At 53.9% G+C, this 27755-nt stretch overlaps 1 protein-coding gene across 1 annotated transcript; it reads right to left on the minus strand.

Moving 5' to 3' along the window:
• Positions 1-296: 296 nt before the first annotated feature.
• P2RX3 (purinergic receptor P2X 3) lies at positions 297-27345 on the minus strand. Its single transcript, XM_007196450.2, has 12 exons — positions 27227-27345; positions 20391-20526; positions 19863-19934; positions 19626-19689; positions 18848-18941; positions 18551-18628; positions 17776-17917; positions 17094-17230; positions 1820-1913; positions 1483-1548; positions 821-898; positions 297-410 (listed from the first exon to the last, which is right to left on the minus strand). Exons 1-12 carry the CDS (start codon positions 27343-27345, stop codon positions 297-299), a joined length of 1194 nt encoding a protein of 397 aa, XP_007196512.1.
• Positions 27346-27755: the final 410 nt, after the last annotated feature.

Below are 27755 nucleotides of genomic sequence, written 5' to 3' on the forward strand. Positions count from 1 at the left end.
ATTCCTATTATTAGCTCTACTCTTCGGAAGGGGATGACTCAGGTACCACTGCCCTGGGGGTTCTGGGAAGCACAGAGGGGTGAGGCGAGGGGTGAAGGTGAGACTGAGGTCTTAGTGGGAACAGGACCTGTCTGTAGAGCAGTGGGAGGGCCAGACATCTGGTCCCGGCTGTGGTCTCAAGGGGTGAGCAGCAAAAATGAGAGCCTCTCCCCTCTCCCATCCCCCCTTGCCCAGGTGGGACCCTCTGTTGGGAGGCCTGGAGCCCAAGGGTGAGAGGGGGGCCCACAGAAGAGGCGCTAGTGGCCAATGGAGTAGGCGCCTGAGTCCGTGGACTGCTTTTCCTCTGTGGTTTGGTCGCTGGGGTACACCGGGTTGGCCGAGGCCGTGACCTTCAGCGTGGTCTCGTTCACCTGCAGGCAGAAGGGCTGGCATGATCGTGCTCTGCCTGTGGGCAGGGTCCTCCTGTGGGCCCCCGTGGGACAGACTCAGCCTCTGGGGCTCACAGCCCGGTCATAGGGGAGCTAGAGCGAGTCTGTGACCCCAAGACTCTTCCCATGCACCTCAAGGGCAAACAGACCTGAGCCAACCAGTAGCAGGATTTGTCCCTGCCCGAAGCAAAGAGGGGACAATGAGTGGATGGAGACGTTGACAGCGATGAGCACAGAGCCCACTCTTGTCGGGTCCCCACTATGCATTGAGGCCCAGTGAACTCCCCTTCAGAAGCCCCCAGAAGGTGGGCCCCTGAGAGTCTGGGGTCCAGCTCCCCTCCCTGCCCTGTTCCTCTGCCTCTCGTGGGCGCACCCCACCCTCCCCGACGCACCTCCTCAAACTTCTTGGCTTTGTACTGGTCGGCCCCCTTGAGGAAGTTGAGCAGGATGATGTCGCAGAGGACAGTCCCCTGGAGGAGGAGAGCAGGGCGGCTCAGAGGGGCTGCAGGGTGGGAACAGGGTGGCGGGAAGCACGGGCCGTGGGCAAGACTGCCCTCGGGGTCGGGGTGAGTCCTCCAGAGACACCTGGCTGATGTTTCCTCTTAGGAAAACATCGAGGGGCTTTGCAGAATGTCTCCAGAACCCACCTCCCCAGCTCCTGGGGTGAGCCCAGACCAGAGTGCAGAGGGAGGACTTGGTGGGAGAAGCAGAGGGACCGCGGGGGTACAAGTCCCTGGGGACGGGGCTCTGTCCCCACCTTGCCAGCTGGGCTCTGTTCCTCGACCGGGCTCTCAGGTCTGGGAACCCTGGAGTCTCCTTCCCCACCCCTTCACAGTGGCGCACGGGGACTTTGTAGTAGGTGGGGGGCTGCCGTGGAGGGAGTGAGCTCTCCAGGACTGGAGATGTTCACGCAAGGGCTGGCCCAGCAGGGAGGTGAGGGCAAGACGTTGGGCTCACGGTCTGGGAAGGAGAGGGTCACCGCTTGCCCAAACCCTGCCAGCTGGGGCCGCACCCTGAGTGGCCTCCGGATTGAACGCAGAGGGGCTGCACTCACCACTCCCACAGAGGTGAAGGCTGCCACGGAGCTGATGATGGTGGGAATGATGTCAAACTTGCCAGCCTGTGTGTGCAAAGACCCAGGTGAGTGGGCACAGCTCCAGCAGGGCCAGGGCGAGGCCTGACGTGGAGCTTGGACTCCCAGCCAGGGAGACCGTGGAGCCAGGAGGGCTCTTGGTGGGTCAGCAGGCCTCACCTGCTGTGGACATGTGACCAGCAAGGGTCTCAGAGCTGGTCAGTGGCAGGACCCTGCCCCCAGAGGAGCCTCTTTAGGGCCCAGGATGGGTCCGGGTTTCCTCCCCTATCCCCCGTGTCTGCCTGGCCCAAGGACTCACATTCCCATACACCAGCACGTCGAAGCGGATGCCGAAAGCCTTCAGAAGCGTGCGGTACTCACTGCCGTTCTCCGTCTTGTAGTACTTGGCAAACCTGGAGGCCAGAGGGGAAGGTGGGTCCCACTGTGGGCTCCTGTCTCTCTTGCCTGAAAATTCAGCGTCCTCTAGAGCCCTATGACCCTCACCTACCGAGCAACCCTTACTGATGGTTTGGTGGGACACCTGCCGTGGCCCTCCCTGTGTGGTGAGCTGAACCCCTGCACAGGCATCACCTTGGGGGTTTGTTCATAAGGCAGATTTCCACGCCCCACCCTGAACCCATGGAATCAGCATCTCTGTGGGTGGAGCCCAGGACCCTGTCTTTTAAATAATTTCCCTAAATGATTCTGATGTGTATGAAAGTTGGAGCCCAGCTGGACTCCAAGCTTCTTTAGTTCTCTTTGTTTGGGTATCCCAGGGCCCAGCAGGGGCTCCCCTCTCCACAGGCTTCTCAGCCTACTTGGGTTCAAAGCCTGGTTCTGCCACTTAACAGCTGTGCAACTCGGGCCAGTTACTTAACCTCTCTGACACTCGATTTCCTCATTTGTGAGTGGGAATAATACAGAAGTCCCGCTTCAAAGGGTTGCCGTGAAAACTGAATGAAACCGCATGTGTCAGGGGTTTAGAATAGTGTCTGGAACAAAGTAAGCACCCAGGAAATGCTCACTGGTGTTGATACTGCTGAAAAGATACGTTGATTTCTAGAGCAGTTTACAGAGCAGTTTTAAAAAGTGCCTTTAGACACCTCATCTCACAAACCTGTGGGATAGGGATGTGAACGCTCTGTTTTTCAAATGAGGCTCCCGGGGTTAAGTGACTGGTCCAGGGTTACCCAACTGGCTGAGACCTGGTGCTGGATTTGCCCCAGTTCAAGAATTTGTCCTCTGTACCTTCTCTGCCTGGGCTGCTGGCTGCCAGGAACCGTGCTGGAGACCGATAAGAATGATCGCATTTAATTCTCACCAAACACAGTGAAGTGGGTGTTCATACCCCCATTTGGAAGATGCCTGTGGGGTGAAGGGACCCGCCTTACAGTCAGTAAGGATTCAAATTGCATTTGGCTTTTGGCTTCTAAAGCCAGTGTGTTTCCCCTTACGTGGCTCTGCCCACCACGGGAGAAACTCTAACATTAGCAAAGTGCAATCTCTTTGGGCTACTGTCCCAAAGCTGTAACACAGGCTCCTGATGCCAGCATCCCAGGAAAATGGTGAGGATTAAGGGAGAGGATGGTCGAGAACGAACTCAGAAACCTCTGTAACTGTGTGGCGTCGACATCGGTCTTATTCGGTGCCTCCCTTTCAGTGTTTCCACTCCCCAGAGATTCCCAGGCCAGTCCCAGGCCTCTCCCAGCACAAAGAGGGCGCCTGAGAAACTCCTTCCCTGGAAGTGTTCTGTGATTGACGTGACGCCCCTCCCAGGGATGTTTGCCTTCGAAACTGTCCAGCAGGGAGAATGAAGTGCTGAGCCCAAGGGGATAAATAATGGAGAGCTCACAGGCAGGGGAGGAAGGTCATCTGTGGTGGGGAAGAGCCTCCTTAAATTGTAAGTACCGGCCACTGTCTGCTCTGGCTGCCAGGGAACTTGGGGGTCAGGCAGAAATGAGTTTAAATCCTGGCTGCACCACTTGCTGGCGGTGTGGGGCCTTTTATGGGACTTAGCCCTCAGGGTTTGACTTCCCACGTCTATAAAACGGGGGTGCTCAGGCCCCCTTTGCAGGTCTGTTAGTGAGAAGGGTGACCCCTGAGACCAGCCCTTCGAGGCAGGTGCTCTCCTGATTCCCATGTTGGACATTTTGCCTGCCCCTCCACACCCAGTCTCTGCCCTTCTCTGCGGGGCCTGGCAGCCTGGTCTGCAAAGACTGCTTCCTCCCTGCCCTCTGGTTCCAGCTGGGTTCAGCCAGTGGGAGGCACCCACAGGAAACCAGACGGTGGGAGGGAAGAAGGGGGAGGGCGTTTCGTCTCCCAGTTCCTCTGCTGGGCCTCTAACAAAGCTGACTTCCCTCCTGAGGCCCAGAGCCTGTGGGGCGCAGCCCTCTCCAGTTCTGCGACTGCTCCCTCCCCTTGCCTTGCCAGCTTGGCTGGTAGCAGCTTTCCTGTGGCGGCCGCTCTGGTCCTTCCCCAGGCTCCTAGCTTCCTTCAAACTGCCTGCACCTTTGCACACAGTCGTCCCTTTTGAGACCACTGACTGTTTCCCGCCAGGACACTGACCCTTACCATCCCCATTTTACAGAGCGGGAAGCTCAGGCCTGGAGAGGTTTATGTGGGTCAGGAAGGAGTGCAGGAGGAGGGCGGCCCATCTTCTGTCTTTCCCGTGCCTGGGCAGGGCTGTAGCCGTGTGCCCAAGTAAAGCACCTGTTACCTGACTAAGGCCTTAAAAAGGCTGTAAACTATTCAGTGAGAAAGTAGTTTCTGGGGAGCCTGGGCTGGGAATGTATTTCCTGTGGGCTTAGCGGCTGGAGGGAGACACAGGGGAGGCAGGATGATCTTCCTGAAGGTGAGACCAGAGGAAAACCAAGAGCGGCCCTGGGAAGGATGCCGTAGGAAGGGCAACTGCTTAACCCTAAGAACAAAGTCTTGGTGGGGGACTTCCCTGGCGGTCCAGTGGTTAGGACTTGGTGCTTTCACTGCCGTGGCCCGGGTTCAATCCCTGGTCAGGGAACTAAGATCCCGCAAGGTGTGCGGCACGGCAAAAAATAAAAGAACAAAAGAGGACAAGGAAAGCGGGCAGCGGCTACACCCTCCTTAAAAATATGGTAAGTATGGTCTGGGTGGCAGCGGCAGAGAGCTTCACAGACCAAGGCAAAATGCAATGAACTCAAGTTGCACCAGCAGGAGAAGAACAGGACAGACACCAGAAAGAAAATCGTTTCTGTAAAGATGAAGAGGCCCCAGAAGATAATTCTCCCAAAGAAGTTTGCAAAAGAAGTATCTGGGATGGGCAGAAGGCTTCAGGAAGTCCTCACTGTGGCTTTTTCAGGTTGGCCTGAGGCTAAGTATGAACCATTGCCATCTCCACACCCACTTTTACACAGCACCAGAAAAATATGCACGTCTCTTAAGCTAAGCCGCTCAGGTAATCTCATGAAGAAGGCACCATTGGCCCATTTTGTAGATGGGGAGACAGATAAGAAGGTCACTTGCCTGAATTGGAATTCTGATCCACCCTTACAACTCCAGAATCTGTGCTCTTAACCCAGAACTGTCCTGCCTCTGAGCTCTAAGTGGTCGTTAATGACACAGGCAGCCCTCGTGCTGGATCTCAAAGCCCTTCTGTAGTCTGTGTTCTGTCTCACATCATGGGAGAATTCAGGGCCCTTGTGTGAGACATGTGGCAACTGAGAGATGGGGACCAGGCAAGGATGAGAGGTGGGTCACAGATGTTAAGGGCCGGGCAGAGCCTGGGACTGTGGTCCTGAGGGCTACATCCCCGGCCTGAGGCTGCAGCCGTGGAAAATGCTCTGACACGGACTCGAACAAAAAGTCAGCATCCTGGGCACTGCCGTTCAAAGCAGGGCTGGCTAAATTTATCTTGGGAAGGAATGTGAAGGGAACAGGGAGAAAAACCAAAGCAGACTTGGTTTTCCTCCAGCACCTGCCTTCCAAGAGGCAATAAGCATGATAAGATCATATCTCACCACCCACACACCCTTGGAGGAGGTTTGGCAGGGACTGGTTCTCTACCCAGGAGGGCAGGAGGAGGGACAGCTCTTGGTGGGTGGGGGGAGGCCCCCGCTGCAGACAGGGGAAGGACCCAGACATCCTGACTTCTGCACTCAGTGTGGCCAGTGGAGATCACAGAATCTGGCCCAACCCTGTGGCAGAGATGGGCTTGGCATTCACCAGGGTCTGGGTTATCTTCTGTCCTGGCACCCGGCTGGACCATATTTCCCAGCCGCCTCGCATCTAGCCTGGGCCCTGTGACTAGTTCTTGTCAATGGACTGGGAATGGAAGTGAGGTCTGTTACTTCTGGGCTGACGTGTGTTAGAGATGTGTGCCTTCCTCATCCTCCCTTTCCTCATGGCCAGGTGCTCAAGAGCCAGGGAAGAACTCAGGCCCTAGAGGAGACTGATCCATAGGTGGCAGGAGCTCAGATCCCTGAATGACTGCACGGAGCTCCCCACCCACCCTGACTCACAGGGCACTGTGCCATGAGCAAGACACAAACCTTTGTGCTGAGCCACTGAGATGGGAGGGGCTGTTTGTTACAGCAGTTAGCAATATTTACGCTGACCATTACAAACTCTTATAATGTTATCGCTGAGAAGACTGAGGCTCAGGGAGAAGAAGTATTTGCTAAAGGACAAAGAATGAGTTAAAATTGGGAGTAATTCAAGATTAGACAGAGAGAGGGTAAGGATACCACATGCCTAGGAATAAACCTTCTAAGAAAGTCCAGGAGATCTACCTGTGGTTCTATGGCTGTCTTTAACTAGCCTTTTGACCCCTGGCAAGTCACTCAACCTCTCTGAGCTTTTTATCTCGACTGATAAATGAGAGTAAAAAGAGCTACAGGAAGGATGAGATGAGATATAGTACGTGCCCAGATATAGTACGTGCTCAAGGCATGCCCCTTTCTTTTCTTATCCTGAGATCAAGGTAAAGTGAAATAATAGTATCTAGACTTGTCTGAACCATTACACTCTCTGGCCTCCTGGAGATAATAACATTAGTAACAATAATGGCCAACATACATTGAGTGCTTACTGTGTGTGAGGCACTGTGCTAAGTGCTCTACACCTACTAACTCATTTAATACACACAACCACCCCATGAAATCCAGTACTGCTGCAATTCCCATTTTATAGATGAAGAATCAGGATCAGAGACGTTATGCCACTTGTCTAAGGTCACACCACCAATAGTCAGTGAGTGGAGATGGGATTCAAAGCAGGGCAGTCCAGTTCTAGAGCCCACACTCTTAGCCAATATCCTAGACTGTTTTTTTTTGTTGTTGCCTGGTTTCTGTTAGGTCCTGGCTAATTTCTTTCAAGTTCTCCCCAGCTGGGAGCCCCTTTTGCATTTGCAAAATGACCCAGAGTCATCAGGTGGGAGTAGAACAGAAAGCATAGGAGAGCCATGAAGTGTACAAAGAAGGACCCCAGCCTCCTCATCTAAAAAGGGGAAGGGGCCTTCCTTGGCCTGGCTCACCTCTCTCTTGAGGTGTTCCCTCTGTTCTCTCCTTATCGTCAATAAACTCTCTTGCAACAGGGGGAAAAAAAGGGGTGGGGGGGAAGGGCTTGGAATTCCCTGGTGGTCCAGTGGTTAAGACTCGGTGCTTTCACTGCCGTGGGCCTGGGTTCGATCCCTGGTTGGGGAACTAAGATCCCATAAGCCACACAGCGTGGCCAAATAAATAAATACATAAAAGGGCTGAGCTACCCCATGCCTGGGCCCTGATTTCTCCCAAATCCTCCGATTTCTACCTCTCTGGCTTTGGTCTTCTTGTCTGGGAAGTAGAGTTGGTGAGAATACTTCCATTCAACACCTTGGCCTGGAACACCGCCCTCCCCCCAGCCTGGCTGGGCCCACCTTCCCAGCCTCATCGGCAGAACCCCTCTCACTGCACACACACCACCCTACCTGCTTCCCGTAGTCCCCGAACACACTCAGACAGACTTCTGTGCCTTTGCCCATTCTGTTCCCCTCTCCTCCCCTCTTCCACCGTGCAAACTCCTATTCATCCATTAGGGCCCAGCTCCGTGGCCTCTCATTTTTTTCTACATTCAGCAGATCTTTAGAGCACCCCACCCTACGCCAGGCGTGGTGCTAGGCACTGCTGACCCGTTGGCAAGCTCTGCTGTCATGCGAGGAAGAGAAATACGAATGAACCGTGCAATCCCATAAATAGGTAAAACTGGAAGTAACCCGTAAATAGGTAAAATCGGACATAAGGGCTAGGAAGGAGAAGAGTGCCATTCTAGAGCACAGGTAGTGAAGACACTGGATGGAGGCTGGCGGGTCAAGGAAGGCTTCGGTGGAAGTGACGTGAAAGCTGAGACTTGAAGGATGGAGAGCTGAAAGGTAAGAAGGACAGAGCGGGGGCAGCTTTCCTGGCTGAGGGATCTGCAAGCCCTGTTAAGGGAAAGGACGTGGTGTTCTGAAGAAGCTCAGAGAGAGCCCTGGTGGGTGGAGGACAGAGCCAGATGGCAGTGGCCGTGGCTGGTCCACCTGGCCCTGGCTGCCACAGCCAGTGTGTGTCTCTCTTCCCACTTCCACGTTCAGGGACTTCATGCTTTAGCTTGAAATTGACCATGGTGGAGTATTTCCACTACGGAAATCGGCAAGCACTACAAATCAGCGCTGTTTTCTTTTTCTCCGGAGAGCCAGCTTACCAGTGTAGCACTGAGGCTGTAAAATCCCCCTAGGCTACCTTTCCTGTCTCTGCTGGGATCCAGGCCTCTACTCCAGTACCTGCCACACCAGACTGTAGTTAATAATTGGGACTATTGACTACAAGCTAGATCTCACTGTCTCTCTTTGCCCAAGGGCCTACCCAGTGCAGCAAGGAGTGGGGTAAACGCTTGCTGGAGGGATAAATGGATTTCGGAGATTCTCGACATCTCACAGATGGAGTTTAGTGATGTCAGCCTCCAGGTTTCCTCCTAGTGACTCGGGCTTCTGCATTCCTCCCCCTTCTTCATGTAGAGCTAGTATGAGGTGGTAACAAAGGCTCTTTCTCTCCCCAGCAGAAACATTTAGATCTGGCAGCTGGCTGGGTGGGAAAGTAGGCGCTCTTGGTGGGAATAGCCCCTGTGGAGGGGAAATGGGGAAAAGAGTAGGGAGATAATATACGTGCAGCGCTTACGCCAGCTAAGCGCTAGGCTGGATACTTCCACACCCATTATTTCACTGAGGCCTCATAACAACAGCTCCACGGCATAGTTGCTGGCTTAGGGGCTCTGAAACGAAGACAGTCCTGGGCTGGAATCCTGGCTTTGCCACTCGAATGAGCTACATAAGCTGGGGCACAGTGCTTTATTTCTCTGAATCTCAGTTTCCCCAGGTGTGAGATGGAAATATAGCAACAGCTGCAGGCTTACGAGAGAGGATTCCATGAGCTGCTGCAGGTGAAGGCTGAGCACAGCCCCCGGCTCGCAGCTTTCTGTGAACATTATCTATCACCATGAGGCAACGCTGTCCAGACTCTCCAGGCTGGAGGGAAGCATTGCAGCTCTCCTCAGGCTACTGGGCCTGCAGGGGCACAGCTGGGATCTGAACTCAGGCCTCTTGAATCCAAAGCTGCCTGCTCACCCACTGCTGCTTCCCTGAGAGAAGATCCAGAAAAGAGAGTTCACTGCAGCCTCAGCGGCGGGCAGGGAGCTTGTTCAGCTGGTGCCTGAGAAAACACCGCAGCTGTGGAGGGAAGAAGAGTGTGGCTCTGACTGTGATGATGCCAGAACTATCTGGGGAGAGATCAGAGCCCAGACACCGCCCAGACACCTGGGCAGTTATTAAAGCGGTGGCTCCTATGTAACTTCAAGGAGTCTGGATAAGAATAGCTGCAATAACAAGTGCTATATGGCTGACGGAAGAAGTGCTGAGCTGGGAAAGGGAAGGAAGCCTGGGGGCGGGGGGGTGGGGTGGTGGTGCACTGGCAGGGATGGCCATGGGGGTTGGGAGGCCCCCTGAGCCCGGGTGTTTGAATGAAGTGGGGACGATCACCTGCTGTGCTGACTACTCTCCACGATCCCAACACCCAGTCTCTGATCGTGGGCCCCTGAAGGCTGACCTCTGCAGGCCACATTCCTGCCCCTCTTTGCCTCGGGTTTCTGGGGGGGGGGGGGTGGTGAGTTGGTTAATGGGAAGCGCTGGCCAGCACCGGCCGGGGATCAGAGGGTGGGAAGGAGAGAGGCGGGGTGTTTATTCCACCTGCTGCTTCCCTGCTTCGCTGTGGTTCTGCCTGAGGCTGTGTCGCTCTGTGGTTGCTCCTGCCAGGGACCCCAGCTCTCGGCCAGGCTCCCATCCTTTCCACTGGCTGGGGGACTAGGGGTGGAAACAGCTCCCACGTTGTTAGGCCCTGTGTGTGAGTTTCTTCACAAACCCCAGCTGAGCCTGCTTTCCCACCAGGCCCCTCACTGAGATACCTGTTCTGTGACCAGACAGGAAGCCCCCAACACAGGACTGAATCGAACACTTCTGAGGCCTGACAGTACTGAGAAGCGTGTGTGTGTGTGTGTGTGTGTGTGTGTGTGTGTGTGTACACGTGCACACGCACACGTGCTACCTCTTGCCTCAAGCAGCAACAGATAAAGAATGAGTAAGTTACAAATGTCAATTACCATAATAAGTCACTTGTCAGAGGTATTGCTGCAGGGCAGTGTGGAAGCTACATTCCACTGTGATATATATCACAGGTCTATAAATAAGAGTGCATGCTTCAGCAGCCCAAGTTTCCAAAGCCCTTCCCCAGATGCCCACATGCACTGATTCAGACTTTTAGAGCTTAGAGATGATCACCTTTAACCAACTCACCCATTTTACAGAGGAGGAAACTAAGGCCCATGGAGGGAATGAGACTTGTCCAAAAAAATCACACTGAGTTTTTGTGGCGAGGCTTGAACCGTAGCCTGTGTCTCCTGACCCACAGCCTGGACACTGCTGTTTCACCTCTGCCTCATCTTAATTATTCTTGGCTCGCCCCAGCATCAAATGTTTTTTGTATAAACATTTTTGTTATTTGGGTTCAGGCTTACCATCTCCGCTAGATTAAGAATTCCTTGATCATAGGAACTGGTCCTGTTCATCTCTGGGTCAGCCACAAAGCCCAGCACGTGATATAATTAGATGTTAAAAGAAATCCTCAAAGCCCTCCCCCACTTTAGCCACGAGAGGTTTCCTGCCGCTGCCTGCGTACCTCCAGTGAGAGGGAGCCGTTACCTGTGGGAGCAGCCCAATTCAGCTTTGGACAGCTCCAACCCTTAGCAGCGCTTCCCCACGCTGAGCTGACATTATTTGTCCTCGGCAGTCAATAAGCTGAATGGAGAAGGGTTTTTATCACCACATTCAAATCCCTTGGAAGCTCTCAGACATCTGTTTAGAAACGATCCATCTCCCAAGAAGTGGTGGAAATTCCTTCCCAAAGCAGGGACACCGTAACTGTTACAACAGCAGGAAAAACAGCAACAAACTTGCGGGATCTGGGTTGGGCCTGCGAGGGAAAACTTGGGCCTGGAATCTGGGCGTCTAAGTGAGGGAGGTGGTGTTCTCAGCAAAGCTTTTGCCTGGTGGGAAGTAATTTTGCCAGCTGAAATATACTTTTACAGTTGATTTTATACTGATGGGAAAATATCTCCTGGCAGACGCATTGCATGGGGTTGAGGCAACATCCTTCCAGAAGGCGGGACTCTTCCCCTTAGAGAAGGGTCCCAAGCTATATGGATTTACTCATGTTCTAGGAATCTAATCCACCTCAAAGGCAGACATTTAAAATATGGTGTGTTTGATCTTTTTTAAAAAAATTTAACATATTACTATTAATCTATCTTTAATGAGACAGGGAAGGCTCAATGGACACAGAGCTAGAAGATATACCTGAGAGCCTGGTTACTAGCTGTCTTATCCAGGGAGTAATCTTTTTTTTGGCCTCAGTTTCTTCATCTGCAAAATGGAGGAACCATACCGGTCCTGCCAGGATACCTGTGGCTGTGAGCACATGCTCTGGAGCTAGCCTGCCAGCGTTTGGATTCCAGCTCCAGCACCATTTGCTGTGTGGTTTTGGGCAGATAAATGCAACCTCTGAGCCTCAGATTTCCAGCTATAAAATTCTTCCTCTTTAGAGTCAATGGGATAATCCACAAAGAGCACTTGCTAAGTCCCAGGCTCACAGGTAAGTGCTCAGTGAGTGTTAGACAATATCTTCCACCCATAAGGTTGGTTGTTGTGAAGATAGGGTAGACATGGAAATTACCAAGGGCTGAATAAATTCAGGATTGCTCTAATTGCCTCACCTCTCACCCTAAGCTAAAGAAAGTGAAGGGGAAAATGGATCAGGGAGAATTCAAGCAAGTACGCCCCATCCAAGAGGGCCTTCACATGTTTCTGTGGAAATGATGGAAATGGCTGCATTTAACACACATTTTATGGCTTTTGAAAGGAGAAAAATCCAGATTGGAGAAAGAATGATCCAAGCCAAGGGTGCAGTTCGATTCTGTCTCTGTCAATTGGCCTAAGATCTTGCTGATCTGCATGTTGCAACATGGAAGCAGAACACACGCCAAATTTCAGAGCTTCATGAAAGCTGCTGTGGGTACATTTCCAACACGAAACGATCACTAGAAACACCTACAGCACGAGGAACATCTAGCAGCTGAACGGGTGTTTTTTGTCCCAGACACCGAGAGAGGAAATCCAAAACTGCGTTGCCTTTTAGTAGCAAAGCTGTCTTAGGAACTCTCAGGGGAGGAACAAGAAATCAGACATTGCTAAATGCACCATTTTGCTTCTCTCCTATCATTCCAGCAATCAGGATGGGCGGGGTGGGGGGAGTGTAGGGGGGTGGTATATCCCTTATAGCTGCTTTTCTTTTCTTTTTTTCTCTTTTGCAAGCAATGTGTTGGTGGAAGGTGTGCTAGAAGCAATGGTGATAGATCAGGTCCCTGGCTTTGAGGACCAGTGTTCCTCTTCATTAGGCTGTGTAACCTTGGGCAAGTCTCAAAATCTTTCTGAGCCTACCTTGGGGGTGAGGGGTAGACAATGAGCTATAAATCCTGTCGAAAATTGGTGTGAAAGGGCTTTGCAAACTTAACTCTAGGGGCTCTTAATCTGAGGTCCAGGGATAAGCTTTTAAAGGCCTTCAGAGTCCTGGAATTTTACGCTGCATGAATATAAATGCAGAGAAAAAAGATGGACAAACTGCCCAAGTGGTTAACTTCCTGCAAAAGGAGTAGGACTGGGGGAGGGAAGAGAGTTTTCATGTCATTACTCTGTTTGGCTTGGATGTATTATTCAGAGAATGGATTTAATCTTATTTGTAGAAATAAAGTATCCTTTATAAAAACGAAGTTGCCTGCAAAATTGCTCACACGTATGAATATGTGCATTTTTCTTGGGCAATCAGTGCTTTCACCAGGGGGCATGAAAGGCTCAGAGACCTCCAATAGTTACGGCAGGGCTGTGATATCACAAAGGAAAGTTGTCAAGACTTGTGCTGGGTACCTCCTCTGACCATGCTCCTCCCTACCCCACACTTCGACAGTCACCAACGTCCTGTTACTGCCCCCAGACACTGCGCTATCCTTTGTGGTTTCCCTATATCCTTTGAAACAGTCTCTTTATTCAACTCTCTTCAAATTACCCAGTTTGCATGTGCTATCTGTTCCCTGCTGGGACCCTGACTGATACAGTATTTTTTTTTTTTTTTTTTTGGCCGCGAGGCACGTGGGACCTTAGTTCCCCAAAGAGGAATCGAACCCGCGTCCCCTGCATTGGAAGCGCAGAGCCTTAACCACTGGACTGCCAGGGAAGTCCCCTGATACAGTATTTTAATAGACGCTCACACAGATGCACATGTATTCACTGACACACTCACACACACCAACTCACACAAGTGATGCACACACTCACACCCACATGTCCACACTCACTCACATATACTCATTCACAAACACACACACACCCCACTCATGGGCAAATGCACACTCAGTACTCCCTCAGCAACACTGCCTGCTCCCAGCACTTTGGGGAACGCAGTGCTCTGGTTAAAGTCCTGCTCTGGTGAGCTGAGGGCGCGCCAGCTATGCAGGAACCCTGCCTCTGGGGCCCGTCACCCTGCGCACCACGGAATTCGCGATTCTTGCCAGTTCTTATTTTTAGAAATGCTGCACTTTGTCTGGGACTAATGTGGACGAACCCACCGACTGCACACCCTCAGGGTACTTGGAAAGAGGCTTCATAAAAATATCAAGTTAAAGTGGCCCCTGGAATCTTGAGCCATGCAGAATAGACCTAGGAGTAAAAATAAAATCTTTCCACCAAATTTCAGGTAGGGACAGATGGAAACCTTCAGGAGATCGTACAAATAAAGGTTAATTTAGATGGACAGCACCAGGTGCTTTGGGTGGGAGTTGAAAGGAGACACGTTTTAGTTCAATACGAGGTCACCTCTCCAATAACCAGAGCCGTCAATGATGGACAGACCTTTTCTGGGGCTGCATCGCCAAGAATCATGTAGGACTTGGGAGCAAATGACCTCTAAGGCGACTCTAAGATGCACCCGTGACCTTGGGCTCATCATTTCCCCCTTTGGAGGGTCTGCTTCCTTATCTGCTAAATGACCGCCTTAGTCTAGGTATCTTCAAGGGGTCTTTAACAGCTATAAATTCTGAGAGTCTCTGATTCTGCAGGCAAAGATCCTCAAGATCCTCAAGGGTGGGGGCGGCATTTGGAAAGGAGATGCAGACGTAATTAGTGATGGTAATGCGAGTCTCTAGCTGCCTCTGGATGTCGGAGTTTTCAGATTAAAACAAGGCTGAATCTTGGCTGAATGATTCCATTCCCTCCAGAGCAAATGGCAACCGCAGAACGTTGCAAAAAAAAAAAAAAAATCTGGCCTCGGTTGGAGAGGGAGAGGCAGATGAATTTGTTTGGGAGACAAAAGGCCGGGCAAGGAATGATGCCTCTGGCAGCTGCTAGTCTTTTAGCCTCCCGGGACCTCAGATTCTTCCTCTTTAACTGGGGATGAAAGTATCAACCCCACTGCCCGTGTTTTTCACAGGATTAACAAAGGCGAATGACCGTAGCCTTCCTATGGGGTGGAACACAGCCAAGAAAATAGGTTTGCGTTCAGGCACCCATGCTTGCTGGCTCTGTGACCTTGAGAGAATTACTTAACTCGCAAGCCTCCATTTTCTCATCTGTGAAGTGGGGGGACGGAAGCTCCTCCCTGGCAGGGGGTGAGGAACCTTGAGCCAAAGCACACGGGACACTTAGTACGTGGGACGGCCAGTCTCGGGCCTCTAGCAAGGAGCCTTGTGGGATTCTACAGAGCAGACACATTCTACCGCGTCACAGGAACCGCACCGCGGCTGCGCTGAACCTGGCCGTGACCCTTTTCCTCTTAACCGAGAATTTGGATGGGTGGCCTGGAGCCTCCCCAGCGGGGGATCTTAACTTAGTCTTGGGCGTCCGTGTAGTGCCAGCAGCTTGAAGGCAACATGAGGCAGTGGGTGGGCACCCAGGGGAGGGACTTGAGGAAGCTTGGGTAGAGCCCCCTGCTTGCCATGGCCGCAGAGATTCCCCCATGCCCAGGCTACTCCTCGGGCCCTCTGGACACTCTTCAACCGTAGGGTCAAATGCAGCAGCTTTGCCTCTTCACACTCCGGCCTGCAGGTTTTTGGTGAGGGGGTCAGTCATCCAGGGCCCACACCTCTCAGATGGTTTCCTTTAGGCCCCCGGGAATTGAGCTTGTAGGGTCCTTAGGGACCCTCTGACCTATCTCCCCAAACTTTCTCTGTCTTTTTTTTTTTTTTTGGCCGCGCTGCGTGGCATGTGGGATCTTAGTTCCCCGACCAGGGATCGAACCTGTACGCCCTGCAGTGGAAGCGCGGAGTCTTAACCACTGGACCGCCAGGAAAGTCCCTGTCTCTCCAAATTTAACCCAAGCTTATTTAGGACCAAATCCATCTCCTGCTCTCCTGCTGTGCCTAGGGGTGATAGAGGGTAGAGGGTGGGGGCAGTGTGTGTGTGTGTGTGTGTGTGTGTGTGTGTGAGTGTGTGTGTGTGTGTGTACGTGTGTCAGCCAAGCCACTACACATTGGAAATAAGGAACTCCAAACCAATTCTTCTTTAAATGAAAGACTTTGTTCTAAAGCTGTATGAGACCAAGAGTCGGGGTCTTCAAACTAGCTATATTCTTCAATAAGCTCTCCTGCCAAATGAGTTATTTGGAAGACTGAAGAATTCCCAATGGCCAGAGAGAAGTTATGAAGATGAAAACTTGCATTTTAGATCACGAGGATTTTATTAATTTGTTACTATTTTAAGCCACCATACAAATATCCTTTGTATTGATTTCAGTGTGATGTACTGACTGAATAAATATGCCAGTTTCTGCCACGGAGCAGAACAGTATTTTTAACCTACTTTAAAATATGTGTTGTTTCCTATGGATTTTTTTTTTTAAGTTTAGAGTTGATTATGAAGGCACTTTCAATTTTAAAAAATTCTTCTTTCCAGAGAATACACATATATTTTAAACTATTAAATATAAAGCTTAATGGGGCAGATAATTATTTTTTTAAACTACAAATAAAGGTGGGAAAAAAGGTGAAATGATTTTTTTTTTTTTTGCTTATGGATACCATTATATTGGCTAATACCACTATAACAAAGGAAATTTGAATATATAACTGAAATATATTCTTATACATATTTTTTCCTGCTACCTGCCTATTTACCTAATTTAGCCTGTTTAGTGTATATAACACTGTGTACTTAATCAGGGCCCTGCCAGAAACTTCAGGATCTTAAAAAATTAAGGGAAAAAAACTCCCAAGAGCTGAAGCTTTTCACACACTGGCTGATAGGCTCCTCAAGATAATAAGGATACCATCACCATTTCATAGATAAGGAAATGAGGATGGGAGAAGGTCAAGGGCTTTTCAAGGGCTTTCAGCTGTTTCCCAGTAGTTTACCCCAAGTTCTTCTCTTTCCCTTTCTTCAAAGTTGGGAGAGGGATCCCTTATGTCTCAAGGCCATTGGGAATATAACTGAGATGATATTTAAAGACTGGCATGAGTTCTTGTTTGGAAAGGTACTGAAAAACTAACGGCCGTTGTAATTGTTATTTGTGACTCAGATGAAATCTCCTGGTTATGGAGAGAAATGCAAAATTTCCACCTTGTAAAATGATACCAACTATCGCTCTTGCTTTGTGAAGTGAGAAACCTCAGAAAATTCAGGGACAGGAGACGAATGGGACTACCTACAGCTTCAGAGCCGGAGCTAAGAATGGGCTCAGAATCACAGAACCCAGCATTTCAGGAGACCCTGGTCTTGTAGTCTAACTGCCGGCTGGGAGCATGAATCCTCCACAGGTCCCTCCCTGTGATGGGGAACTCACAGGATGGCCTGTCTGTCTCCGAGTGGCCAACTGCTGGAAAGTCCTTCCTAATTTTGAGCTGAAACCTGAGGGGGGGGAAGTGGGACTGTCTCTGCCCAGGATGCATTGCTGCCTGAAGTGTCATTCTCTAGGACGGCCCTGCCTCCTTCTCCCGAAGTCCCAGGGGATGGCGGTTACCTGAAGTTGTAGCCTGGGGAGACGCTGCTCTTCTCAGAAACGCTGTCGAGCCGGGTGAAGGAATATTTGGGGATGCACTGGTCCCAAGCCTTGTCCAGGTCACACACCCAGCCGATCTTAATGCCCAGAACTCCTCCCTGGATGGAGAAAGGGGGCAGATGTGAGTCCTCCCACAGCCCCCGACTCCCGGTCCTCGGTCAGAGTGGAGTGGGTCCCGGTGCGGGGAGTGGGTGTCATGACAAATGGACAAGTGATTTCTTTTCATTCTCCAGGTGGAGGACGAGGTCGGGAGAAAGAAAAGCGGTCTGTCACACGTTGCTTAGTAAAGAAGTTCTGTAGTTAAGGGTGACAGCCCTTGAGCCTCTAAGTCCTGTGCTTGGTGCCTTTAGTCCCTTAGCTACAACCCAGGAAAGTGGCCACAGATCCACCTTTCCACAGTGTAGACCTTCTCGGAGATCTGAGGCCTCTGCCTGCAGGTGAAGCATGAAGACAGGAATGGGAAACTGAGGCTGGGCGGGAGGCAAGACCACTCAGGGCAGGTGTGGGTAGGACAGGCACAAAGCCTGTCGCAGGCCTGGGATGCCCCCACCAGGTGGCGCTGCCACAGGCAGCTCCTCTTCCCCAGTAGCCGCTCCCCCTGCCCGAGGGCCCCCAGGGAAGGGAAGAGTGGCTCGTTCCTCACCGTGCTGGCCAATTTGGCAAAATCCTGCCCCGCGAACTTGACCACATCTCCCACCCGCAAGATGGGGCAGAAGGGGGCCTTGTCGGGGTGGAAGCGGCATGTCTTCAGGTCGGCGGCAGTCAGGCTGGGAAGGAGGTTTCCCCTGGGGAGGAGAGGGCAAGGTCCAGGGTTAATGCGAGGACAGTCACGCTCGGATTTTCCTCTAGCCGTCCGGAGCCTCGGGGCCGCCGCTCTCTTGGACACTCGCTTTCTCCCTTCCCTCTGCCCCTACATCTTTCTGGTGATTACCCCTCCCTCCCGTAGAAGGTTCTGTGTGCCGGGGCTCCCAGAGGGCAGGAGTCTTTGCCCTTGGCTCCTCTGTTGTGCCCGCCTTGTGCTTTGCATGTGGCCGACACCCACCCAGGAGTCGCCAGATGGGGAAGTCACTGAAGAGGGGCTGAACTAAGAGAAAAGGGACACCCACACTGGGCTTGAGGTGGGGAGAAGAGAGATGGTAGGGGCGCCTCGGGCCCCACCTTTGGAGGCGTCCGAGTTCCAGGCCCAGGTTCAGCTTGTCCCTCCCCTGCTCTGAGCAAAAGCCCCCGTGGGTCCCGAGCCCCAGGGCAGGAGGCTGGCAGAGAAACTGGCCCCAGAGTCCACCCTGGGGAGGTTGGGAATAGGAGCCCCGGGAAGCTGGGGGATGGGGAGGAAGGGGTGTCTCCCCTCCTGGGAAAGGGAGGGGGAGGGTGGGGTGGCAGCATTGCTTCTAGGTTTTAGGGAGGGAGCTTGAACTCACTTCTCAAAGTTGAAGAGGGGGAAACGGATGCTGTTCTTGATGAAAATAGTGAAGTTCTCAGCTTCCATCATGACAGGCCTGTGGGTGAGAGCAGGAGGTCTTAGCGCCTTGGGAAGAAGAGGGGAAACAGGAGGAGCTTTCACCCCAGGGACCACCTTCCTGGGAGCATCTCCCAGTGGGCACTGCCCGCCCTGGGAGTGGACAGTACTGGGGGTGCCCAGAGATGCAGAGCGCCCCCTGCTGGCAGAGCAGAGCTGGGGTGGGTCCTCTTCCCGCCTGCCCTCCTCGGGTCCTTACATCTCCACCGTGTCCACCTCGGTGGGGCACCAGCCCTGGATCTCACAGGTCCGGAGCTCAGAGCTGTAGTTCACGCAGCGGCCCGTGAGGATCCCTGCGGGGGTGGAGCCAGAACTGCTAGATGCACGCCTGGCCCTTCACCCCTTCCTCCCCCCACCCCTCCATCAGGGACGCCCCCCCCCCAACGCACACAGGGACCCCGCAGGTGGAGGGAGAGGACAGGCAGGGCCAGGGACTGGGGGTCCGTTAGCCCTGCAGGGCTCTCCCCTCCTCACCTCCTGAGCCCTAGACAAGCCAGAGGGAGGTGACAGCCCTCCCCTCACACGTTCCAAGCCCCAGTCTCCCTGAAGACCCCTTCACCGCTTGCTCTTTCTTGCCTCTGAGCCTTTGCTGCTTCTGTTGCTTCTGCCTAGAATGCCCTTTTCGAAGCTTCTCAATCCTGCCAAATCCTACCCATCCTTTAGGGCCCATCTCTAGGAAGCCATTTGGGGTCACCCGCCAGGAACCAATCTCTCTCGCTCCGCGCCCCCCCGGGGTCCCACGGTACCTCCGTGACCGCACTTGCCACCTCACGGCACACCTGTCTGCAGCACCATCCCTGGCCTGGGAACTCTGGGGGCAGCCCCGCTGGGCATCCATCAGTGCTCGCAGCTGACATGGAACAGGCCAACTCCCACCCCCTCCCTTAGGGTGGCCTCTCCCCTGGGGGGGACGTGCTGCCTCCAGGGCCCCGCTGACAGTGCGGGGCAGTGAGGGGTGGGGAAGGGGCTGCACTCACCCACCCCTGGGAAGCGCTCGGGCCCGCACTGGCTGTCTGACACACAGCGGAACTTCTCCTCGCTCTGCAGGGAGACAGGTGCGTGCAGGACCCGCACTGGCCCCTGGCGGGGCGGGGCTTGCCCATCGGCGGCCTTTGGAGGGTGGAGGTCCCCGGACACAGCTCCAAGGCTGGGCCCTGGGCCTCTGCTCACACCCTCACCCCCACCCCCCACCGACCATGCTGTCCTCCCCTCACCTCTGGGCAGAATCCTTGCATCTGGTTTTCGGTTACAATCATCTTTGTGATTATGACAAAGACGGAGGTGCCCTTGGGAGGAGGAGAAGGGAGAGGAAAAATGCAACAGTGCTAATTCTGTTATCCCCACTGTACAGACGGGGAAACCGAGGCTTGGACTAAGAGATCTGGCCAAGGTCACGGGGCTAATAAAAGGCAGAGGCGAGGTCCAAGCCAGGCTCTTTCCACCCACCCACCCACCCACCTGGCCCTTCTTGCTCCCTCTATGGGTTGTCCTTGATTTCAGGACAAGTTGAGCCAGGGCTACAGAGAAACCCAGCTTCCCCGATACCTAGTGCTGCCTAGTGGGAAGGCAGGCCCAAGCCCCCAACACCTCCCAGACGCTGGGGAAGGGGTTCTCTGGATCACTGATGCCACAGAATCTGGTTTGGGAATCCTATTGGCACTCTCCTTGTCTTGCCCTCTCCCCTTCAACCTGCCCAGTGTCTGGGCACCCACAGCACCCCGGGGCAGGTAGGGGGACCCTACCTGGGGTGGGGTCACATAATCAGACACGTCCATGACTCGGTTGGCATAGTGTCCAAAGCCCTTCACCTTGGTCACCACCGAGGACTCAATGGCTGTGTCCCGCACCTGGTATGCCTTCTCGTGCAAGAAAACCCACCTGGGCAGGAGAGCAGGGGCGGAGAGCAACAGAGGAGGGGCTAGACCCTTCAGACAGAGGCTGGGAGAGGTCCCCTTCCTGTCAAAATCAAGAGGACATGGGGTGCCTGGCAGGGGGTGCTGGAGGCATGGGCCCTGTGAGTGAGCCCTGGGTTGGCTTAAACTCATGTTTCTCTACCTTTCCCCTCACTTCCTCCTTAAAGAGCGCTTTTAGACTTTTTCCCTAATTGTACCCCCCTGGAGATTTTAATACCATAGATATCATTTATGTACTGTTTGTGTTTTTGTGCTTTATACATTAAAAGAGTGAGATTTTTTTTTTTTTTTTATTCTCCAAGAACCAATTTCACCCCTGTTGAGAACACACTGTCTTTCCCTCTTTGGCTGGCATCTGGACAGAGAAGGGAGAGGATCATAGGCCTCTGACTCTGTGCATCCCAGGCTTTGTTCATGGCTGTATCCTAGGTGCTGGCACATAGTAGGTATTCAGCAAACAAGTCAGTGAAGGCCCTGGGAGCTGGGCGCTTTGCAGAGGCTCCGTCTGTGCAAGGGTCGGTTGAGAAGGGGCAGAGGAGGAAAGGAGGGGACTTGCCAAGCCTTCACCTGGCAGGTAAAGGGAGTCGGGTGGGAAGGGAGGAGGGGCCTCTAATCTTATTCGTTGGATTCTGCTGCCACCCAGTGGGCATTTACCTGTACTGGCTTCTCCCTGCAGCTTCAAGCCAGCGCGGGACCACGTGGATCAGGGAGGGGCCCCTTCCCTTCTTCCCTCCAAGCCTCCCCCAGCAGCAAGAAGGGCCTGCCGACACATCACTTGTTTCCCTCTGCGTTTCCGCGAGGTGCCCACCTCTCCACGTGAAATCACCCATCACAGCCCTCGAGGCTCAAGCCACTCTCGGCCTCAGAACCACGCGGGGCCTCAGTACTTGCTCCTGACAGCACGTGGGGACGCACATTCACTGTCCCCGTTGTGCGGACGAGAAAACCTCTTCAAATGTGTTTGGAAAGTGCTGCGTATGCTCAGCTCTGGGGAAACACTGGGGGCATCTCAGGGAATCTAGGAGCGCACTTCTGGAAATGGGGGGTTAGGGCCATTTTCTGATGCTAACCAGGGTGGTATCTGGCTGCAGAACTCCAGCGGACGAAGTTGAGTGGCAGAAACGGAGACCGTGGCACAGAGGAGACAAAGCTGGGGGGTGGGGTCCCAGGCTGGGAAGCGGTGAGGGCAGCTCGCAGGCTGACCCAAGGAGTTTATGAGGAGGGGTTAGGACATCAAGCCCAGGAGTTTTCTGACCTCTGGGGCCCCCTGATGTTGGCAGATGCAGAGGGGAGCAGCTCCCGGGTCGTGCCGGGGTCACGGTCACTTGTGGGGTCCTGTTGATGGGAACACAGACTGACGTTTGCAAGCGGCTCCTCGTTCCGTTTTCAGAGAGAGGGTTCGGAGTCATCCCCCCATTGGGGCTTCCCTCAGGCCCCTGAATTCTGAATGCTGTCTCGAGTGGGAGAGAAAGGCTGGTCACAGCCAGCCTGGCAGAGGGCTCCTAACCTGTCACCTGTTTTACGGTTGCTGCCTTATCCCAGGCAGCATTCTGAGTAATGCACCGTTGAGTTATTCGCCTGCTTGTAAAACGCTCCTGGGAACGCCACGCCTCCGTGGAAGTCTGCCGTGCTTTACTTTCCTAGCACTTTTCTTCTGTTTTTTTAACTGGGAGGGGTTTCATCAAGGTCTCCGAAGGGAGTGTGGCTCCCATAAACATCCCACCTGCCGTCTAACGTCCTGGCAGAGGGGAAGGGAGCATCGCTATTACGGAAAACGGTGAAGTCATCCAAAAGAGCGCCACCAGCTCCGGGGCTGGGGCCCTTGGAGTGAAGGGAGGGAGGTTGCAGCGGGAGCACCTTGGCCGCTGCTGCGCCCTCACCCGGGTGGGGGCCACAGGTGCCACACACCCTTCTGGAACCTCTGTGTGCCTGGCCACGGAACGGACACTCCCCCGAGCGTTGATCAGTGAAATGGTCTCCTGGGGCCCCTCCCCTGTCCTTAAAGTCTGGTCACATTCAGAACTCTGAGAAGCAGAGTTCAGATGGTTGTTTAGCACCGTATAATCAACACAGCACGCGGAGTGCTGTACGTGTTGAGGATTCATTGAATCCTTACTCACAACCCAACGAGTCACCTGTGTTATCATCCTCATGCTGCAAACGAAGGAACCAAGGCACATAGCAGTGTGCTAACTCGCCAAGCTGGCGTGCGGGTTCCAACCCCGGCAGACGGCTGCAGAGCGGCTCATGGCCACCCCGGGGGGTCCCCAGCTGTGTTCCACGCAGGGCCTGGCCACAGCTGGCCCCCTGAACTGGCCCCTGGTCCTCATCCTGCTGGCCCTGCCCCATCACCAGGGACAGCACCTCCTAGCTCAGGAGAGTCTCAGGAGGAAGAGCCCAGGGCTCGAGGGACAATTAACCAGCCTCTTTCCTCCTCCTCCTCCACCCTCATGGCTCCTTCTTGGGCCCAGTCGGGAGGTGAGGCCACGTCAGAATTCTCTCTCCGAGTTAAATAACAAGCGGAAGCATTTCAGTGGCCCCGGGGGCCCGAGGACATCATCAGGGCAGCTCAGGATAAGGGGATACTTCCTTTCCAGAAGAGAGGGACTGAGTCTGTCTCCAGAGGCCAGGGCTGAGGAGATGGGGCAGGACTGAGCCTTCAGTTCTTGGCATTTACTCTGCTGCTCTGACTTGTTTTTCTCTCGTGTTCCTGGTTCATTATTTATAGAGCGGAAGGCGGGTGGCAACTCCTTGGCAGGTGGGATGTGCAGGAAGGAGGCCAGAGCAGCGTCCCAGCACCCTGCTGTCCAGCCTGCCCCGGGAGTCAGGGAGGAGGCCGGGGAGGGCGTGTGTGTGCGTGTGCGTGTTTGTGTGTGTGCGGGGAGCAGAGGGGTCTCTCAGGAAGGTGTGAGCTGGGCCGAGCGAAAGGGGGACATGCAGGGAATCTGAGAAATAACAACTGTCACCATCTTCCTGAGTCACCCGTCCCAGGCAGGCACTGGCTTATGTCACCTCCCCTTCCCAGGACTCTCGGAGGGGGCATTCTTACACCCATTTTCCAGATATGGGGACTGAGACGTAGAGACGTAAAGTGACCTGTCCAAGCTCCGCTCCTGCTGGTGTCAGAGCCAGGCTTCTAACCAGGTCTCCCCTTCGCGGGGCTGCGGTGAGGGGGCAGGGGACACAAGAATGAAAACCACTCCTCTCTCCTGACCTGCAGGAGGGGTTTCAACACTTCTTCCCACCATAAGGCACTTGGTGTGCCGTCCAGGTGGCTCAGGGGCTACCTTGGGCTGAGAGAAGGGGTGGGGGCCGAGAAGGCGGGATTCCACGCCCCCCTCTTTAAACTAGAAGGGCTCCCCCTTTTAACTGCTTTGCACGTTGAGCTATGTAAGGTTTTACACGAGGCTGAATATCATGAATCAAAGTGCGTGGCTGTGCAGATGGGCCTCGTAGGGGGAGGAACAGGGCGGGAAGAGCAGGGTTGGGACGGGTCAGGGGCGCCCTCCACCTCCACAGGCCCTTCCCACGGATGGAGCATCAAAGGGTCGGGAATGCCCTCCCTGCTGGTTTCCAGGAAGGTGGCTTCCCTGGAAACCAACCTCAGGCCAAGCGCTGCCCCGCTGCTTCTGGGGACTCAGGCCCCAGGGATCTTCTTCCTCCACCTCAGGGGCCCACAGGATACAGGAAGGGGGTTGCCTCTTAGGAAGTCCCACCCCCAGAGGAGACTGGGCATTACGACCTGGGCCTGAAAAGAGAACGTGAGAAACACCTGTAAGTCCTGGCCTCTCGTGTGTGTGTGTGTGTGTGTGTGTGTGTGTGTAGTCGAGTAGGTGGTGTGTTGCTGTGTGAAATGGTTGGCTCATGTCACATACGTCCTAGGTAAAGCTGTGCATCTGGTCTACCTGGCTGGGCTCATACAGAAGAGATTCAAGTTAAGCATTAACATCAAAGCACTAAAAATCCTTTCAGATTCTCTTGAGTCTAAGCCATGATCATCTCTCTTCTCAGGACTGCATGGACCCTTAACAGGTTTTCCTGTATCCACTTCTACCCACTCCAATCCTTGGTGTATCAGCCAGAGCAATCTTCCCATCTCTCTCTCTCTCTCTCTCTCTCTCTCTCTCTCTCTCTCTCTCTCTCTCGCTCACACACACACACACACACACACACACACACAGGTTAAAACACATCAGGAGCTTCCCATCCACATCCATTACTCTTCTGTAAAAACGAAAGATCTGAGGGTGTCTGAGGTCTGGCCTCTGCCTGTGACGGCACTCCCATCTTACACCATCCTCGTCTTTGCTCTCTCTGCTCCAGCCACAAAGACCTTGTCTTCCCCGCATTTGCCAGGCTCTTTCTCTTTGCAGAGCTGGGTTTCCCTGCCTTGAACCCCCTTCCTTCCCTTCCTTCACCTGGGTTGCTTCTACTCATCCTTCAGCTCTCGGCTTCAATGTTACGTCTCCAGAAAGCCTTCCCTTACTTCCCCGACCGGGTCAAATTCCAACACCTCTGCACTAGTGGCCCTCCTAGCTCTGTGCGGCCCTTCTTCAACCCTAAGCCACAGCTGGAATGTTACATTTGCTTGTGGAGATGATTTGATTAATATCCGTCTCTAGCACTGTGACCTCCAGCGCGTACAGGAAGGGTGATGACCCTTCCTGCTTTCGCCCTCTGCTCTCCCCTCGGTGCCTAATGCCTGTCATGAAGAGACGCCTGATACATTTTTTGCTACATTCATGACAATGGGTTCGTGCAGCCCTAAGAGTGCATGGGCTCATGTGCACAAAGATGGGGCTCAGGCCAGGGGCCGGGCCAAAGAGCGCACTGACATAACTGCCAGGCACTGCTCTGCGGGGAGCTGTCAGGCCGGGAGATCGATGGGGTGGGATATCCAGACGCCAAAGAGCCTCTCACGCCCGCCCCAGCAGGCTGGGCTCCAGCACTGAGGATGGAGCATCAGACTGGGTCAGGATGAGGGAGAGACAAGGGCAGTGGCGGGGGGGGGGGGGGGGGGGGCGGGGGGCGGGGCCTGCTGTGTCTACCCTCCATCAGTCTCCTGCCTGGAGCCCACAGAGCCAGGCCAGGCCGGAATGTGCTGAGGCAGCTTTTGCGCTCACCTGGACCAACGTACCATTTTGCGGCTATAAACAACACAGCCTCACATATACATGGGAACAGGGAGCCTTGAAGAAGCAGCTTTGCCCTAGGCGCTGGACATGCAGCTGGGGAACATCTGCAAACATCACATCTTGTGAAACCACAAAGTTGGAAGGGAACTTCATTTAACGCCGTTTAATCCTACCCCAAAGCTTGAATCCCTCCTCTAATGTCTCCGAGCAGAGCACCGGTTGTCTAGCCTTGCCTACAACACCCTCGTGAATGGAGCCCACTGCCCCTCACCCAGCATGTGGAGCAAAACAAATCCCTCAATCCACGTCTGTCCACCTTTCCAGGCACACCCTCACATGCTACCCGGCCTCGCAGGCCAGCGGGTTCACTCTCGCAGCGCCTGCCCACATGCACACAGGTCTCCTTTGATTTCCTTGCGTTAACTCCTGACGGTCATCAGTGGCTTCCTGTCTCACACACACAGAACTGTTGTTGTCTCAGGGAACAGCATGAGCCTAGAGACCCGCATGCCAGGAAAGAAAATCCCCGAGGTTTCTGCCCAGCTTTCCTAATGCAAATGACCACAAGAAGGACAGAACCTGTGTTTTCCCCCGGCCATTGTCTGCTCCATGAACCTCTGTGCATATATCTCTCTGTGTGTGTGTGCGGTGTGTTGCTTCCAAGAGGTGGGGGCCGAGAGGGGGTGTTTGGACCTTGATGGCTCTTAAGCAACTCCCAGGATGGGTTCTAGGGTACAAAGTCAGGTAGATGTAGGGAATTTATGCTTCCTGACAAAGGGGAGCGTTTCTGGATTCTTGAGGGGAGTCCTTACATCATGTTCAGAAAAGCCACTTCTCTCCGCAGTAACTCTCCCCTTGAGCGGCATTTGCACCTGTGTTTCTCCCCACCCCTATCCAGGGACAGAGGCCCTCACCCAATGCCCCGCTTTGTCCTGCCCTCCAAGAGAGAGGGCTTCTCCCCTTCCAGGTTCTCTCAGCATCTCCCCCTGCCAGACAGGTGTTCCTCATTCCACAGGGGGTCCGTTCTCTCCTTCCCCCTCTGCCATCCACCTGGTCAACCCGTCACCATCTCCCTTGTCTCAGCGCCTTCCCTTCCCCTTCCCTGGCCCCCCTGTCTTTCTGAGACCCCCGAAGAGTTGACTGAGGGGAATGGGAAGATGTGTGTGTGGGGGGGGGGTCTGTCTGTTCTCTGGCTTGGGGCGGGGGGAGATGAGAGAGGGGAGGGGAGCTGGTCACTTGGGACCTCTCCTGGTGGAGGGTGGTGCAGGGGCAAGGGCTCCCCTCCTCGGGGTGTGTGCCTAGAGGCCACTGCCCAACTCCGGAGGATTTACTGGGAAAAAGAACGCATCTGGGGATCAGATCCCCGATGGCGGCAGCAGAAGCCAGTTTCTGGGACGTGGCCCCACGGAAGAGACTGTGGGCCCCGAGCGGGGAGAAGCTCAGGCAGCTGGGCAGCAACACCGAGGGGAGGACGGGGAGGACAGGACGCCGGGAAGGCCTCCTTCTTGGACCTGAGGGCCACAGACTCACCCCACGAAGTAGGAGATGATGAGAAGCTGAACGGCGCGGTTGATGATCCCAATGGTCCAGCTCTTCACAACCACCGACTTGGTGGTCTCGTAGGTGAAGAAATCTGAGATGCAGTTCATGCTGAGAGAAGGACCCCTCAGAAGAGACCCGATGGTGGCCTCAAGAAGGAGAGGTCATAGGGATGGGGAGACAAGAGATGGAGGCCTGGAGGGGGCAGCTTAGAGGGTCTTGAGGAATGGGGAGCCTGTCCCTTTAAGTCGGGCAACCCTAGCCCAGTGCTCTCAGCCTTTCTCTGCTCTTGACACTCTGGGCTGCCAAGAGTCCAGGGCCAGGGTGGGGGACCCCCTTTTTGTTCGTCTCCACCCCACTCCCCCGTGATGTCATGGCAGGGGTGGGGTCTCCAATCCCAGGCTCCTGATTGCCCGGGATGCATCTGGCTAGGGCCCTCTGGGACTCATGTTTTATCTGCACTCTGTCTACCGTTTCTGTTCCGTTCTCTTATGCTGCATCTTCAGCCCGGCTCACCAGC

Source organism: Balaenoptera acutorostrata, chromosome 9 (genome assembly GCF_949987535.1).
Source record: "Balaenoptera acutorostrata chromosome 9, mBalAcu1.1, whole genome shotgun sequence".
Taxonomy (NCBI): Eukaryota; Metazoa; Chordata; class Mammalia; order Artiodactyla; family Balaenopteridae; genus Balaenoptera; species Balaenoptera acutorostrata.

Excerpts from the sequence above, each read along its gene's own strand:
- P2RX3 (XM_007196450.2), bottom strand. The coding sequence starts at position 27,345 with ATGAACTGCATCTCAGATTTCTTCACCTACGAGACCACCAAGTCGGTG. Across the intron at positions 20,527-27,226 it reads ATCATCTCCTACTTCGTGGG|GTGGGTTTTCTTGCACGAGA; the intron begins GTGAGTCTGTGG and ends TCTCCTGCCCAG. Across the intron at positions 18,629-18,847 it reads GAGGTGGACACGGTGGAGAT|GCCTGTCATGATGGAAGCTG; the intron begins GTAAGGACCCGA and ends TCTCACCCACAG.